The following is a 15,986-nucleotide window of genomic DNA, read 5'->3' as shown; positions in this document are numbered from 1 at the left end:
TTGTCCCGCCACACCGAAATGCGACCCCTTCATTGTCAAACGGGTCACACCTCGAAGTGAAAGCGAAAGTACTGTAAAACTCCATGGTGCATTGATGCACCGACCGAAGCCGAGTGTTCAATGCAACTGCTAGTGGTCCTGTCACGATGTTGTTGAATTGGTCTAGCTGGTTCACCATGGTTAACAGGTCCGTACATGCTCGCCTAGGGTATTCCTCGGGTCTTGTTTGAAGTATTTCATATCTCGCCCTAGCATCGAGTTCGCTTGCATTGAACCTTGTGAACTTTGCCATCTGAAAGAATACACCAAAAGTTAGTACGAAACAAAGAAATTTTTAAAGAAACTGCAAACAGTGGGCTGGACACGGCCCCGTGTTCAGCGGGCACGGCCCCGTGTCCAGGCGTCTGTAACCCAAAAACTTCATTTTTCGTCCCGATTCCGAAAACCTAAAAATTTTTAGCCAAGTAGTTGCGGTTTCCCCCGAAAATGAAACCCTAAGTGTCGTTTTTCCCAAAATAAACCGTCTACCCTTTCAATTTCGTCTTTTTCGGTTCAAAAACAAGGGTTTGAGGTTTTAGTAGGAAATCGGACGAATCTATCAACAATACATGTTTATTTACTTCCTACTACACTAATCTAAACTACTTCTAACCAATTGCATCAAAAATTTGAAGTTCGATCCGGATGAACATGAAGAACCCTAGATTTTTCCCCAATTTTTGATGTTTTAACTACATGCAAGTAACTAATCTAACTACTAAAGATGATAGAATCATACGTTGATGTTGTTAAACGTGGGAGTGACGTCGAAAATCTGCGGAAAATCGCCTGGAACCAGAGCGTTTTCGGCTAAACGGGGCGTGTGGAATGAGGTAACTGTTATGAAAAGAGGGTTTTATCCCGACAGTTGCCTCGACACGGCCCCGTGTCCAGCGGACACGGCCTCGTGCCGAGCAAAATATTTTTTTTTTGTGCTCGTGTGCATGCCCCTTTTTTTCCGAAAATGGTTAGAAGACTTACCGATTTTTGATGTACACTTGCCTGTTCTTAACATGTCGGGTATAATGTTGATTTTATTCGTTAACCGTTTGAAGCGAGATCTCCTCTTCCTCATCCTCAATGGATCCTCGGTAGAGTTTTAGCCGTTGGCCATTGACTTTAAATGGTATCCCATTTCGAGCTTTAATTTCTACTGCACCGTGAGGAAAAACATGGGTGACGGAAAAAGGTCCTGACCACCTAGATTTTAGTTTTCCAGGAAATAATCGAAGTCGTGAATTAAACAATAGAACTTGGTCTCCTACCCGAAATTCATTAGACTTAATATATTTATCATGTAAATTTTTCATCCTTTCTTTATAAATTTCGGAGTTAGAATATGCATAGTTCCTTAATTCGTCTAATTCATTCATTTGACAAAATCGATTTTTACCTGCAGTTTCTAAGTCTAAGTTTACATTTTTTATTGCCCAGTAGGCTCTGTGAGCTATTTCTACCGGCAAGTGGCAACTTTTTCCATAGACGAGCTTATATGGGGTTGTGCCTATAGTGGTTTTATAAGCAGTTCGAAAGGCCCATAAAGCATCGTCTAATTTGTCAGCCCATTCCTTTTTATTTAGTCCTACGGTTTTTTCAAGTATTCGTTTTAAACCTCGATTAGTCACTTTGGCTTGCCCATTTGTTTGAGGGTGATACGCTGTTGAGACCCGGTGATAGACCCCATACCTTGTTAATGTTTTTTCGAGTTGATGATTGCAAAAATGAGTACCTCTATCACTTATCAAGGCTTTTGGTGTTCCGAAACGAGAAAATAATTTTTTCAGAAATTTTACCACTACTCTTCCATCATTTGTTGGAAGAGCTTCGGCCACCGCCCATTTAGACAAATAATCGACTGCCACAAGTATATATTTGTTTCCTTTTGACGGTGGGAAAGGTCCCATGAAATCGAGTCCCCACACATCAAAGATTTCACAAACGAGAATGCCATTTTGAGGCATTTCGTTTTTGGAAGAAATATTACCTGATCTTTGGCAAGCATCACATGTCTTTACAAGGTTTTGTGCATCCTTGTAAATGGTTGGCCAATAAAATCCTGAATCAAATACCTTTCGTGCGGTACTCGCGGCACCATGATGTCCTCCGTATGGACGTTCATGACAGTGACGGAGAATTCTTCGTGCTTCATTACCATGGACACACCTTCGGATGAGCTGGTCGGCACACATTTTGAAAAGATAAGGGTCTTCCCAAAAGTAATGCTTTACATCAGCAAAGAATTTCTTTCTTTGGTGATGCGGCCATCCTTTGGTGATTATACCGCTAGCTAGATAATTAGCGTAGTCGGCATACCATGGTTCTTGTCTACTCTCCATCATTTCCAAGGACTCTGTGGGAAATTTTTCGTTGATTTGCTCGTCCCTGGTCGCTTCCAAAGCTGGGTCTTCTAGGCGTGAGAGATGATCTGCAGCAGTGTTTTCTGCTCCTCTTTTGTCCTTGATTTCGATGTCGAACTCTTGGAGGAGTAGAATCCATCTGATCAAACGGGGTTTTGCGTCTTGTTTCTTGAAGAGGTACCTGATAGCTGCATGGTCTGTATAGACTATAGTTTTAGAAAGAACACGGTAAGAACGGAATTTATCAAAAGCAAACACCACTGCTAGTAATTCTTTTTCTGTAGTTATATAATTTTCTTGTGTATCGTTAAGCGTTTTACTAGCATAATAAATTGGGTGGAAATGCCTTTCTTTTCTTTGTCCCAAGACTGCTCCAACGGCAAAGTCACTTGCATCACACATGATTTCGAAAGGAAATTTCCAATCGGGCGCTATCATGATAGGTGCATTGACTAGCATTTCCTTGAGGGTTAGAAATGCTTGATTGCATTCCTTGTCAAAGATGAAAGGTGCATCTTTTTCAAGTAATTTTGTTAGAGGTCTTGAAATTTTTGAAAAGTCCTTGATAAATCTTCTATAAAATCCGGCATGCCCTAAGAAACTTCTGATTGCTCTTACGGAGGATGGTGGAGGCAATCGAGAAATAGTTTCTATTTTTGCTCGATCGACTTCCATTCCTTCGCTTGAGATTTTGTGACCGAGTACTATCCCCTCTGTTACCATGAAATGGCATTTTTCCCAGTTAAGGGCGAGGTTAGTTTCCTCACATCGGGATAGCATTCGTTCAAGATTATCGAGGCATTGGTCATATGAGTCTCCAAAGTTAGAAAAGTCGTCCATGAAGACTTCCATTGTCTTTTCTATCATATCATGGAAAATGGCTACCATACAACGTTGGAATGTTGCAGGTGCATTACATAGACCGAATGGCATGCGTCGATATGCGAAAGTTCCGTAGGGGCACGTGAAAGTTGTTTTCTCTTGGTCTTCTGGTGCTATCGGTATTTGAAAGTAACCTGAAAAACCAACTAAGAAACAATAAAATTTATGACCGGATAGTCGTTCTAATATTTGATCAATGAAGGGCAAAGGAAAGTGGTCTTTCCTTGTTGCTTCATTTAATCGTCTATAGTCTATACAAACTCTCCAACCTGTGACGGTTCTTGTTGGTATTAATTCATTTTTCTCATTAGTTATTACCGTCATACCTCCTTTCTTTGGGACTACTTGGACGGGACTCACCCACGGACTATCGGAGATAGGGTAGATTAGTCCGGCGTCAAGTAGCTTGATGACTTCATTTTTAACCACTTCTTGTACATTGGGATTCATTCTTCGTTGTGGTTGAATTACTGTTTTGTAGTCATCATTCATTAAAATTTTATGCGTGCACATGGAAGGACTTATTACTTTAATATCTACAAGCTTCCAAGCGATCGCGTTTTTGTGTTTTTTAAGAAGATTAACTAATTTTTCTTTTTTCTATTTTACTTAATTTAGAAGAAATAATTACAGGTAAACTACCATCTTTGTCTAGAAAAGCATATTCCAAACCTTTAGGAAGTTCTTTGAGCTCAATGGGTGGGTCTTTAGGAGACACCTTACTTTGTGGCTCATATAGATCAAGGACCTTAAAGGTTTGTTCTATGGCGATTTCTTCTTCAACAAAGTGGTCATCTTCTTTAGTTGTATCGGGTGGTTCAGCTTCATCTTCAATTAGGGGGTCATTATTACCAAAAGGATATTTCATTGAACGCTCAAGATCTATGCTCCTTTTGAATGCCCCTAACTGAAGAGGTAGATTGTTGAATTTCCGGTTTTTCAAAGCTTTATGAGTTTGTGCAAAAGGTTTTCCCAAGACTAAAGGAGCGTCATCGAGGATGACAAAGTCGGTTGGGATTACCATTTGATTTGTTTGAACCAAAACATCTTCAACTACACCGATTGATTTTATCACTTTTCGATCGGATAGAAAAATGGGTATTTGAAGTAGAGTAAAGTCACTAATACTTAATTTTTCAAAAATGTAGTTAGGCATTATGTTAACACAAAGATCTTTATCAATGGTGATATTACTAATAAATGAATTTTGAAAGAAACATGGAACCGGTGTAATGTTAATTTCAAAAGGATCTTCTTTTATTAGCGAGGTTTGATCATTAGTTAACTTAACACTTACTATTTCTTTGATTTTAGCACTAGTGTTTAACTCTTTTAAAAACTTGGCATGAGGGGTTACTAAACAATGATTTTCGAAAGTAGGTGACAAGAGATTAATTTCTTCAAAATTAGACTCTTCTTGTAATTTAACGTTATCGGACTCACCTTTTTCGTTGTTTAACTCATGTGTCGGTTTTTCACTTTCTTGTTCTTCCATTTTTACATTTTCAACTATCTCTACGTTATTATTACAATTTAATTCTTCTCTTGCGCGGGACTCCTCTTCCCTTGCGCGAGATTCTTTCATGTAACGTTCGATAGTTTTAATGTGTTCTAATATCCTATTGGTCACTTCGGTGAGAGAAAAAGAATTTGGATCCTCAAAGCTTGAATCCGGTTGTTCGATCCTTGGCTCCTCATAGTACTCATATGAAGTAGATGGTTCACACCATTGTTCTTCATTGTAAGTATATGATGGATAAGGATCGAAACTTTGTTCTTCATAGTACTCATATGAGGTGGGTTGTTCACGCCATGGTTCCTCGTAATAAGTGTATGAAGGTGGTGGCTCATATCTTGAATCTTCAAAGTATGAATATGAAGGTTCATACCTTGGTTCATCAAAATATGAGTATGAGGAAGGAGGTTCATACCTTTGGTCTTCATAGGATGTGTATGAAGTTGATGGCTCGTACCTGGGCTCCTCATAGTAGTTGTATGAATTGGATGGTTGATATGAGTTATTATATTAAACCGAGCGTGTGTTACGACAATTAGTGCAATAATTACCCCTATAATCATCCTCATCATAGGTGTAGTTGTAATCTCCTGAGTATTGATCCATAAGAATCACTCAGCAGACCACAACTAAGTCTCGGGACCAGAAAACAAAAACAAAGACGGAAACAGAGGCTGGACACGGCCCCGTGTTTGGTGAACACGGCCCCGTGTTCAGGGTCTGTATCTGGGCGTTTTAATTAAAGTTACTGGTCACGTTGAGCACGGGGGCGTGTTCAGTGAGCACGGCCCCATGTTCAGACTCTGTATCTGGGTATCTAACTAAAAATATGCAGCACGGGGGCGTGTTCAGTGAGCACGGCCCCGTGTTCAGGCTACTGTAAATGCAAACTAAACTAAAATGCAGAAAAATGTGCGCGCGTTTTAAAAAGGTTTTGAAAAACTGATTAGGCCGTCGATTTTAAGCTTTCTTAAAATCCTTGTGTCCCCGGCAACGGCGCCAAAAACTTGATGTGCGTGTAGTGTAATATATTTTTAATGTATATTTAAGCCCTTTTTACACTTTTAGCCAAGTTTTAAATTTATAAAACACGATATTCACTAACACTAAACACACATATGGGCAAGTGCACCCATCGTGGACGTAGTATAATGTTGGTAAGATACCGAGGTCGTCCAAGGACACAAGAGCTTTTAGTACCGGTTTATCCTCAACGTCTAATCAAATCAAAAAGTTAGAAAAGATTTTTAAACTAAGAAAATAAAAACTAACTAAATGCTGAAAAATAAAAATAAAAACAGATAGACAAGATGAATCACTTGGATCCGACTCGTGTATTAGTATAACCCTTGATTATTTTCGCACTTTTGCACTTGTTTAAGAGATTATCTTAGTTATTGTAGTAGGCCCCTCTCTTGAAGGCGACGTTACCCTCAACCCAGTAGTTTGAGTCAGCAAGGATACAATCCTAAAGGGTCGGATTATTGAAAGATAATGAATTAAGTTATTAATGCAAATTATGGTAGGCCCCGCTTTTGGCGGTGACGTTACCCTCGGCTAAGTAGTCTGAGTCAGCAGGGATACAGTCCTAAATAGCCGGGTTATAGTATTAATAGTAGTTAACTTATGAGGGGGTCAAAGAGTTTGGATCCCCGCCATCCAATACCTATGGGCATTGAAGGAGATCCTACTAAATTTGACCTAGGTCCCTTGCAGGACCTCTAAACGCTGAACAAGGGCAAGACCCTTACCAAACCGTTCCCTTAACCCCCGACCAGGTAGCCAACATACCTCTATATAGACCGTGGAGATATGAATGGTGAAAATCTTTTATTTTATATAGACAGTAAAATAATGCCAAGACACCACAGACAAACAATAAGGAAAGATCACCTTCAACATAAGTAACTAGTTATTAAAGTCATTAATACAAAACCAAATAAAAAGTGCAAAAGATTAAAAATAAAAAGTATTATACTAAACACTTGTCTTCACCAAGTGATGTAAGAGACTTAGGCAAACATGGCCTTGATTGTCAAGAACTCTTACTATCAATCTTGGATCCCGAGACGACTCACACACTCTACGATAGACAATGGATGATGGTGGTGGATGATGGTGTTATGGTGGTGGTGGGTGGTGGATGAAGTGTGAGAGAGGTGGTGTGCCCAGGGATGAGTTGGAATGAAACCAAGCACTCCTATTTATAGGCTGAACAGAAGGCTGGGCACGGCCCTGTGTCCGCTGGACACGCCCCCGTGCCCGTCTGATACTCTCTCTCTTCATTAATTGTAATTCGCAATTACAATTAATGCGCCTGTTGTACTTTCGCCACGCCCCCGTGCTCACTGGACACGGCCCCGTGGTGGGCAATAGAAGCTTCTACAGGTTTGTCTTTTCTGCTGCTTCTTGGGCACGGCCCCGTGCTGGCTGAGCACGGGGCGTGTTCAGTCTTCTGTTTTCTCTTCTTTGCTTGGGAGGATGCCGTTGAGGGTTCGGGCAATCTACTTTTGTTCCTTTTCTTGTATTTATGCTAGAATTAGCTGTCTTTTTGCTTCTTTTGTGTATTTGAGCTCATTTCATCCTGAAAATACAAAAGGAAGACAAAAACACTCTTTTTCCAACATTAGTACTTAAAAAGGGTTAGTTTTATGCCTCATTTGATGTAATTTATATGTTGCATTTTACACACATCACTTAGTATAAAGCTGCTAAGATTACATTTTAGGATAAATAAAATACTTAAGTTAATGCGCATGTAAGTAGTTATCCTTGTGTCATGTTGACAAGTTGTGAAGGAACCTGCCAATATAAAGGAAACTAAGATTACATGCACGATGCACCACCTTGGACCCTTAAGTTTGCTTTGCTTTTTATTTGCTTGGCCCTTCGTCTCCGCGGGTGATCTGGCGGATCTCTTTCCGCACGTTCTGCACCAAATGCGTAAGCTCCCCGCTTTTAAGTGCCTTTTCTATTTCAGTGTGCAGGCTGATACAGTTGTCTGTGGTGTGACCTGTATCCTAGTGATACTCACAAAAAAGATTTGGATCTTGTCCCCGCTTATTCTTTATCCGCTGCGGTGGTTTAAACTGATAATTTTCAGTGCTGAGTACCTCCGCAGGCGTCTTGGTGAGAGGCGTCCATTGCCTTTCGTGGTTTTCTTGCTTGATTTCTTTTTGAGCTGTGATTTTGTTGATTGTTGTTCGGGCATCCTCTGAAAAATATGCGCTGGAAGTTGAATCTTTCCAGTTTTTCTTGAACTTTCAACCACTGTTTCCGCTCATGTCTTGAGGACGATTTTGGGGCAGCGGTGGTCGGTTGGAGCTTAAATTGCGCTCAGTTTGAGCATAAACCTTGGCTGCTGCCATCAACTTCTCCCAGCTCTTTGGTAATCCCTCATTTCCTGAAACACTTTTATCATGTCATCACACCGTACTGTGTATTTGAACTGTGCGCGAATTAGGTGTACGTGCACATCACCAATCTCCAACACTTATTTGTTATACCGCGTGATGAAATCCTCCAAACTTTCATCGTCTCTCCACTAGATGTTCATGACATCCGCGGAGTCCCGAATAGAGTACCGCTGCTGACTGGAATGTACTAAGAATTTTTCTTTGAGATCAACCCAGGATGTTAACTTGCCTACTAGTAGGTTGTCAAAGCAAAGGCGCGCGGCGCCTGTGAGGGTTTGGACGAACAGGTGGCACCACAAGGGTAGTGTCCATCCGTCGATTAGCCCTACGCTAGTGAATACATGCAAATGATCATCCAGATCTATCAGCCTATTAAACTTCCCTATGCTTGATGGCAATTTTGCACGCTCGAGAGGAGCTAATGCAATCTCTCTAACAAACTCGGAATTTTCGGTAGCTTCTGCTGGTCGATAGATTAAATTGTAATCATACTTCGCTTCTGGATAATAAACCGCGCCAACTTTTGGTTTAGAACTTGCATGATCCTTTTGCAGCTGATTGGAAACACTTGTGTTATCGTCTTCATTGTATGTTCTATCGTATTCATCAGTTTGGGTGTCCCGCTTTTGTGAGAAACGCGAGCCCAACCGTGAATGAACCGATTGACGTTTTTGAGAGTGCTGTTCTTCACGATGATCTCGACATCTAGATTCAGAATGAGTAGACTCATATTGATCAGAGTGTCGCGCTCCGGTCAAAGATAAGATTTATAAACTCAAATTAGCCTTAACAAATAGCTAGTGGTAGTAAGCGGTCGAACCACGAAGAGTATGTGGTTTGTGAATGGACTTGATTGATTATAAACTATTGTCACACTTATGAGGTTTACTATATTGTTTTCATGAATTTTGGTTGTTTAGGAAATGGGTCGGAACGAACCGACAATTTGGTTTTTAACTACTAACTAACGAGAACTTAAACAAATGCACGAAATTGTAATTGATAGTTTTAAACAAGATAATTAAACAAGGTTCACACCCAGGTTCAACAAATGCAAGACCTAGGATTACTATGCATTTTAATTTGATTTACTCGAATTAGTTCATTAACGGGTCAACAATCACAAAGCTTAGGTGCCAATCGTTATCAACGTCATAGACAACGGACGACGATGCACTTTGTTACCTTGGACTAGCAAATCCTGTCAAAAGATAAGGCATAAATACGTGTATTCGTTTCACAAAGTCAAATTTAATCACTCACTCGACAATTCGTAAATTCAATACAAACGTAGGACAATTGTCTAAAGATTCAAATGCAATTCAAGTTGTCACAAATCAAACATCAATACATAATAAACCCTAATTTTTACAAAAGTCTACACCGGGGTGAAACCTCCAAGGAATTAGCCGCGCATGATCGAAAGGACGTGATCACCGGATGTTGGAAGCGTAATCTTGATCATCTTGAAGCTCGGGAAATGATGGAATGGTGATTAAGGTTTGGTAATGGTGGAATTGAATGGATGGTGGAATGGTTAGGGTTTGAGAGATGGAGATGATGATGAATTCGATGATTGATTCGGATGATGGTGGATCGATTGGTAATTAGAGATGGATTAGGAATTGAAGTCATGGTGAATTGTGGCTCCAAGAGAGGTTTTCAAACTCTAATTGAAGTGCAACCCCCGTTTCTTGGTCAAAATTGATGTTATAACTCGTCCCCAACAACCCAAAACTCAATTTTCGCGAACCAACGCAGTGAGGGGCGTCGCCGACGGCCCCCTTGGGCGTCGGTGACGATGTGTAGAAGTGCCAAAATCACCCGACGGCTTAAACGGCTGTTTACGGACTAAATCTGCCGACAGACACTTCTGAGGGGCGTCGCTGACAGTGCCTATAAACCTCACTTTTTGTTTTCTTCATAACTTCTTCGTTTTAGCTCCGTTTTACTCACCATTTTCGCCCACGTACTCGTAATTCATCCCTCTATCATGCCATCTTCCATTATATTCATTTTAAATCCATTAACATCCCCCAAAACACATCCAAACTTCGTGATTAACCCGGTTTTGTTCATTTCACATCCCCGGTTGATCCCGTTCGCTCCCGGTGGTCCGTTTTTCGTCCCGGTGGCCCATAAAAGCTCCTTAAACTCCGATAGACCTGCAAAACACATATCCAATCAAAAGTAGGCTTTTCAAGATTAAAAGCTATGTAAAAACATCAACTTAAGCACAAACGATCATCGGTTTTCGACCACGTATCACATCCCCACACACTACAACAAAAATGGCTTCTTAGGACCTTTTCTGTGGGACGCCTGTAAAAGAGGGTCCTAAAAAACTATTTAATAGGACTAATGAACTTTTGAGGTCCTTTTATAATATACTCTACTAAACCGGTGTCCTTAAAAACTATTTAATAGGATGTGTGATTTTTTGGGGTCCTATTATCATATAATTTAATAGGACACTTAAAATGTAGATCCTAATAAAGTACTTTATAAGACATTTAATTGTTAGTGTCCCATTATGTGGTACTGTATTAGGACACTTGATCATTTGGGGTCCTACTACAAAATAACTTAATAGGACACGCTGTCGTTAAGTCATAAATGTTCAGTGTTATAGGACCCTTTCTAGTCGAAGTCACATTAGAACTTAACTTAATAGGACACTTACACTTGGGTCTTATAACTTTAAACTTTATAGGACGCTTAATCATTGTGGTGTTATTATAATATACCGTAATAGGACACTTGATATTTGAGTCACAAAACATTAGTTTTATAGGACGCTTATTCGTTAGAGTTTTATTACAAATGCAACCTTTTAGAAGCAACCTTTTTCAAATGAGTTGCATTTGACTATAATGCAACTTCATTAAACATAAAGGTTGCATTAGAAGATCTAATGCAACCTATTGATAAAAAAGTTACGAATTTTACTAAAACTTGCAACCTTTTTCTTAAAAAGTTGTAAATATCAATAAAATTCGCAACCTTTTTTTCGAAAGGTTGCATTTTGAAAATTTAAATGCAAAGTTGTATAGAATCTAATAAATACACGGCTATTATTCACTACTACATAAATGACTAATTGAAACCATCAGAACTGTGACTAAAACTATTTTTGACATGCTTGTTTTGAAATTACAATCGTTAGCAAGTTGCTAACGATTTACACTACCTAGAAAACAGGGTACTTCAACTATTTGTTTGATTGCATATATTTTTTGCTGTGATATGTGTGCCGATCATTTTCAGAAGGTACAATGGGATATATACAAAACAAATATTGTTACAACAAATTTTCAAGGCACAGCCCTAGTAATGAGGATTATCATGTGTTTTTTCCTTTGTTTTTATGCCTTTTTGGGCTTTTTATGTTTACATTAAGCAGAAAATAGGCATGCCGGCTAGAGGAACAAAGGAGCCAACCTACTTGAGATCGGCTAAAAAAAAGCTTGAAACAAGCCTAGGCCCGAGCTTGAGCTTAGAAACAAGCTTGTTTAGTAAACGAGCCCAGGAGCAAGCTTCGCATATCGAGCTCGAGTGTCTTGCGAGCCTAAACAAGCCCAATATTTATATAATTTTTAATAATATATTAAATATATATTTTAGTAGTAAGAATTACTATTTATAAAATTATGAAAAATAACTTAATTATATATAAAATAATGATTATACTTAATATAAACTAACTAATAAATAATAAAGGAGCCAAACTCGAGCTGTAGAAACAAAGTTTGGATCGAGCCGAGCTTGAGTTTTCATAAGTGTAATGAGCTCGAGATTGAGTTCAGCTTGGCTCGTTTATACCCCTAAGTTGCCAGTCATGGTCACCACAAGTGAACATTTAGATAAGTCCCCAATTTGTATAACTTTACTAGTGATGTATGGGTTTTGGAAATACTGCTCGAAAGATAAAGCTGACGAAAAAAGAATCATATGTGCTAATGGAGTTTTAATGATATGTTGGTATCTATATATTTTTGTTTGTGTAGCTTGGATGAGCATCATTTGTATAAAAGTCAAAAAGGGATAACTATGTAAACTTTAACAAGGTTTATAGATCCAAATCGCTGCTCCTCCATGTATATTGATACATCTTATATTGTTGATGCAGTGGTTGAGAGTATTCCCTTCACAATAATTGGGCTATTGAAATGAAAATGACAACTATGGATAGTTTTTGGTAATTGTTGGTAATGTTTCGGCTTGTGATGTTAAGGAATGAAAATGACAACTATGGATAGTTTTTTTTTCTTCGGTGACGACAATGATCAGGCAACTGATGCCTTGAAAGCAAAAAGCTAAGAGCATACTATAACTTTTTGATCCACCATAGGGCCACCTATAACTTTTTGTTGCGCATATATGTATCAAGTGTCATGTCCTGTATTAGATTATTGTAAACAGGGGCGGATTTACGTTGAGAACTACTGTTCACATGAACCCATTCGGTTTCAAATTTTTAGTAGAAATGTTAATACAAAAATTGGTATGAATCCATAAAAAATATTTAGGATGAACACATGAATGAAATTGATGTGTGGCAGATTGGTTAAGTCATATACTTTCATGTATGAGAGATCACGGTTCAACTCCTCCTTAGGGTAAAGTTTTTTTGATTTTTTTTTTAATTTCAAAATTTAAAATTGAACTTGGGTCTTAACATTAAACCAGCGCCCCCATGAGGCCATGACCCCATTTCTGAAACCAGCATCCCCAAATGTTTAACTAGGAACTCCACCACTGAAGTTGTTTTCTTGGCAACATTCATGTGGATGCATGCTTTTAATGAATATGTTTTTTTAAATAGAAACCAAACAAATTATATTGTAATCTCATAGGTTTTTAGGGGAAGATCAGCATGGACATCAATAGTTCCTGTAAATTGGTTGTTTTGCAAATAGATGCATATATCGAAAGCAAAATATGTATTATTTTTATTACTAGAGCAGAGTTTATTTTACTATTAGCGGGTTGCATATATCAATCTTTAGTTTTAACTTAGTTGTAGGTCGAAGATGTAATGCAATGTTTTCATCTTAAAAACTCGTAGCGAAAAACTATAAGTACGTTTTTTTAAATTCGTAAAGACTATCGTATTTAAATTATTGTGTTTCTAATTTCTAATGCCAGTGTTTTTTTTTATTATTGTATCGTATCTTTATTATGTGATGAACCTTACCCGACCCGAACCGTCGAATCGACCCGAAAACTTTTATGTCCGGTTCTATGAGTATGTATAAATAGTGAACCACTGAAAAAAATTCCTGGATCCGCCACTGATTGTAAATCTCCCTTAGGGTCTTCTTCATGATTCAAACATGAGACAAAGAAGACAGGAATAAAGAACTCCATGAAATTTCATGTCACATATTTAACTAAGCCTGTCATCCACTTCTTCTCAGATGTGTGCATTTTTTCTCTTTTATTTTCTTTTTTCTACAGTGAGCATGAAAGCCTTCGATAAAACCTTGTTAACTTGAATATTGATACTACTAGCAAGGGCTACACGATTCACATCACTAATGAGATTTTTCTTTTTTGTGTACACCAGTAATGGAAGATAAAAGTATGCAAGGACAAAGCTCCAAAAGACGTATGAATGCTTATGAAAAGAGTAGAATGTCAAGGATTCAAGAGAACCAAAAAAATTACAAGCTTTGGGATTGAAAAATATTGTTAAATCTTTGAGAAGTCTAGCAGAGAGTGACAAAACAAAGAAAAAGAAAAAGAAATCAATGGATACCAGTGAGAAAGATATACATGTAGAGTATATGCCTGGTTTTGATGTTGATGTTGAGCAAGATTATCAAGAAGCTGCTACAAAAATCTCTAAAAAGGTACTAATATCAAATATGGATAATATAATTTCTTTCGGTTTCTTCTCTAACAATTCGACTTACAAAAACAATGTCCAACATACATTGTTCCGTAGTCCCTGAAAAGATATACTAATTTAGCACAGAAACGATTCATTGGTCCGACTGTCTCTCGTGTGCTAACATCTTCAGAATCTCATATGCAAAAGGGACAAGTAATTGATACAAGAGGGAGATCAATTGTAGCTAAGAGAAAGTTATTTGCAGTTGACAATGATGATGACCACGGGGAGCGTGACATGAGATTTCATGGTACCTATATTTGTTTTTCAAATATTTTATGTACGATATTTAATTAATATTAAGTCTAGATTCAATTAACTGTTTTTTATGCTTACTTTTTTTGTAACTATAGATATCAATGAAGAGCAAGATAATGTTGAATTTGATGATATTGAAGATATAGATATGAATGAAGCTTATGAAGAACAAGATAGTTTTAAAGATGATGGAGATAAAGACATGGAAGATTTAGAAAAGGTGAATGATTTAGAAAATCAGAACGATGAACTGGTTGAAGAAGAATGTGAAGTTCCAGAAAATGAAGAAGAACATGAAGTTTCACAACAAGAAAATGAAGCAGGTTTATTTGATCTACTTGATTGCTTCATTTTTTTTTGTTAAATCATATATTTAGTATTTTTAATTTACATTGTAAATCATGTTCACTTTTTGTAGTTCGGACTGTACGTAAAAGAGTGAGAGGACCAACGCATATGCCAAAGGTTTGGGCCCAACAAAAAGAGGGTAGAATTCCTATTTTAGTTAATACACACGGGCAACCTATTAATGACAAAAGTAGTCAACTGACCCATTTCATGGGAACCCTTTCAAGGAGTGGAAAGTATTGTCCGATTTATAAACCATGGAATAAAGTTAAGGCCGCAAAAACACAAGCGTTGCTTGCACTCTTAAAGGTACATAATTAAAAATATATATGTTAATGACTTAAGTATTTGTTTTCTCATGTAACATGTTTCATTTTTAGACAAAATTTGATATTCTTGAAGTTGCTAAAGGCTGGATATTGAATCATTTGGGCGGAAGGTGAAGAACTGGAGGGCAAGAGTTAAGGACTTACTAGTTTGGGGTTATGCGGTTATGTATGGTCTGGGTGTTCGTGCCGCTGATGTTTGGGGTATAATACCAAGTCGTTTGACATGTCATAGAGAAAACATCCAATTGAAGTCTCAATGTGAAGAACTTACTAGTATTGTGGTCCAGTTACGAGCCCAAGTATCAGAGATGGAAGGGTCGAGGGGTGGTTCTAGTGTTCAACCTCTTGCATCACAACATTTCCCCAATGTAACCAATGAACATCAACGTTTACGGGTATTTTTCTATATAAATCTTTAAAAACCAATTTTCCTTACTTTTTCTATAAAAATGTTAGCCTGCTAGTGTAAAACTTTATTAATTTTTTTAAAATGATTTTTTGCACTATTATGACTAGAGTTTAATAAATATTTGTTGAAAACTAAAATCTAGGTCGGAGATGAAGTTTTCCTCAAAAGCATTCTAAACTCTACCGAGATTGTAGCAAGAGGAAGGGTCCAGAGCTTGGACCCAAATGATCTAGTTGGTGGTACAGAGATTGGACCAGAATGGTGTGAGGTAAACGTTCAAGTACCAATAAAAAAAGATGAAAACTTGGTAAGACCATATGGTTTATTTTCTACAATTCAAGATTGTATAGGTGCATCCATCGCATGGCCTTATCCATTTATCTCGGTATGTATTTGTTAAATTTGTGATACAAATAATTTTAATATCATGGAACTTAATGCTTATACATGGATGGTTTATTTGTAGGTAGTCGATGAGGATTGAGGACGCATGATGACTCAAGATTTTATACTTCTTATTTCTTTAATTGCTTTTA

General features: G+C 37.9%; 1 protein-coding gene across 1 annotated transcript; it reads left to right on the top strand.

The window, feature by feature from the left end:
* The first annotated feature begins 13,963 nt into the window (after window positions 1–13,963).
* On the top strand, window positions 13,964–15,865 carry LOC110906672. The gene is made up of 6 exons (XM_035982950.1): window positions 13,964–14,065; window positions 14,161–14,356; window positions 14,460–14,687; window positions 14,783–14,948; window positions 15,124–15,436; window positions 15,593–15,865. The coding sequence occupies exons 1-6, from the start codon at window positions 13,964–13,966 to the stop codon at window positions 15,848–15,850; spliced, it is 1,263 nt and encodes a 420-aa protein (XP_035838843.1). The 3' UTR covers window positions 15,851–15,865.
* The last annotated feature ends 121 nt before the right edge of the window (window positions 15,866–15,986 follow it).

The sequence above is a fragment of the Helianthus annuus genome, chromosome 14 (assembly GCF_002127325.2).
Source record: "Helianthus annuus cultivar XRQ/B chromosome 14, HanXRQr2.0-SUNRISE, whole genome shotgun sequence".
NCBI lineage: Eukaryota > Viridiplantae > Streptophyta > Magnoliopsida > Asterales > Asteraceae > Helianthus > Helianthus annuus.
The sequence above is the reverse complement of the archived record's forward strand: the minus strand, read 5'-3'. Positions and strand labels throughout refer to the sequence as shown.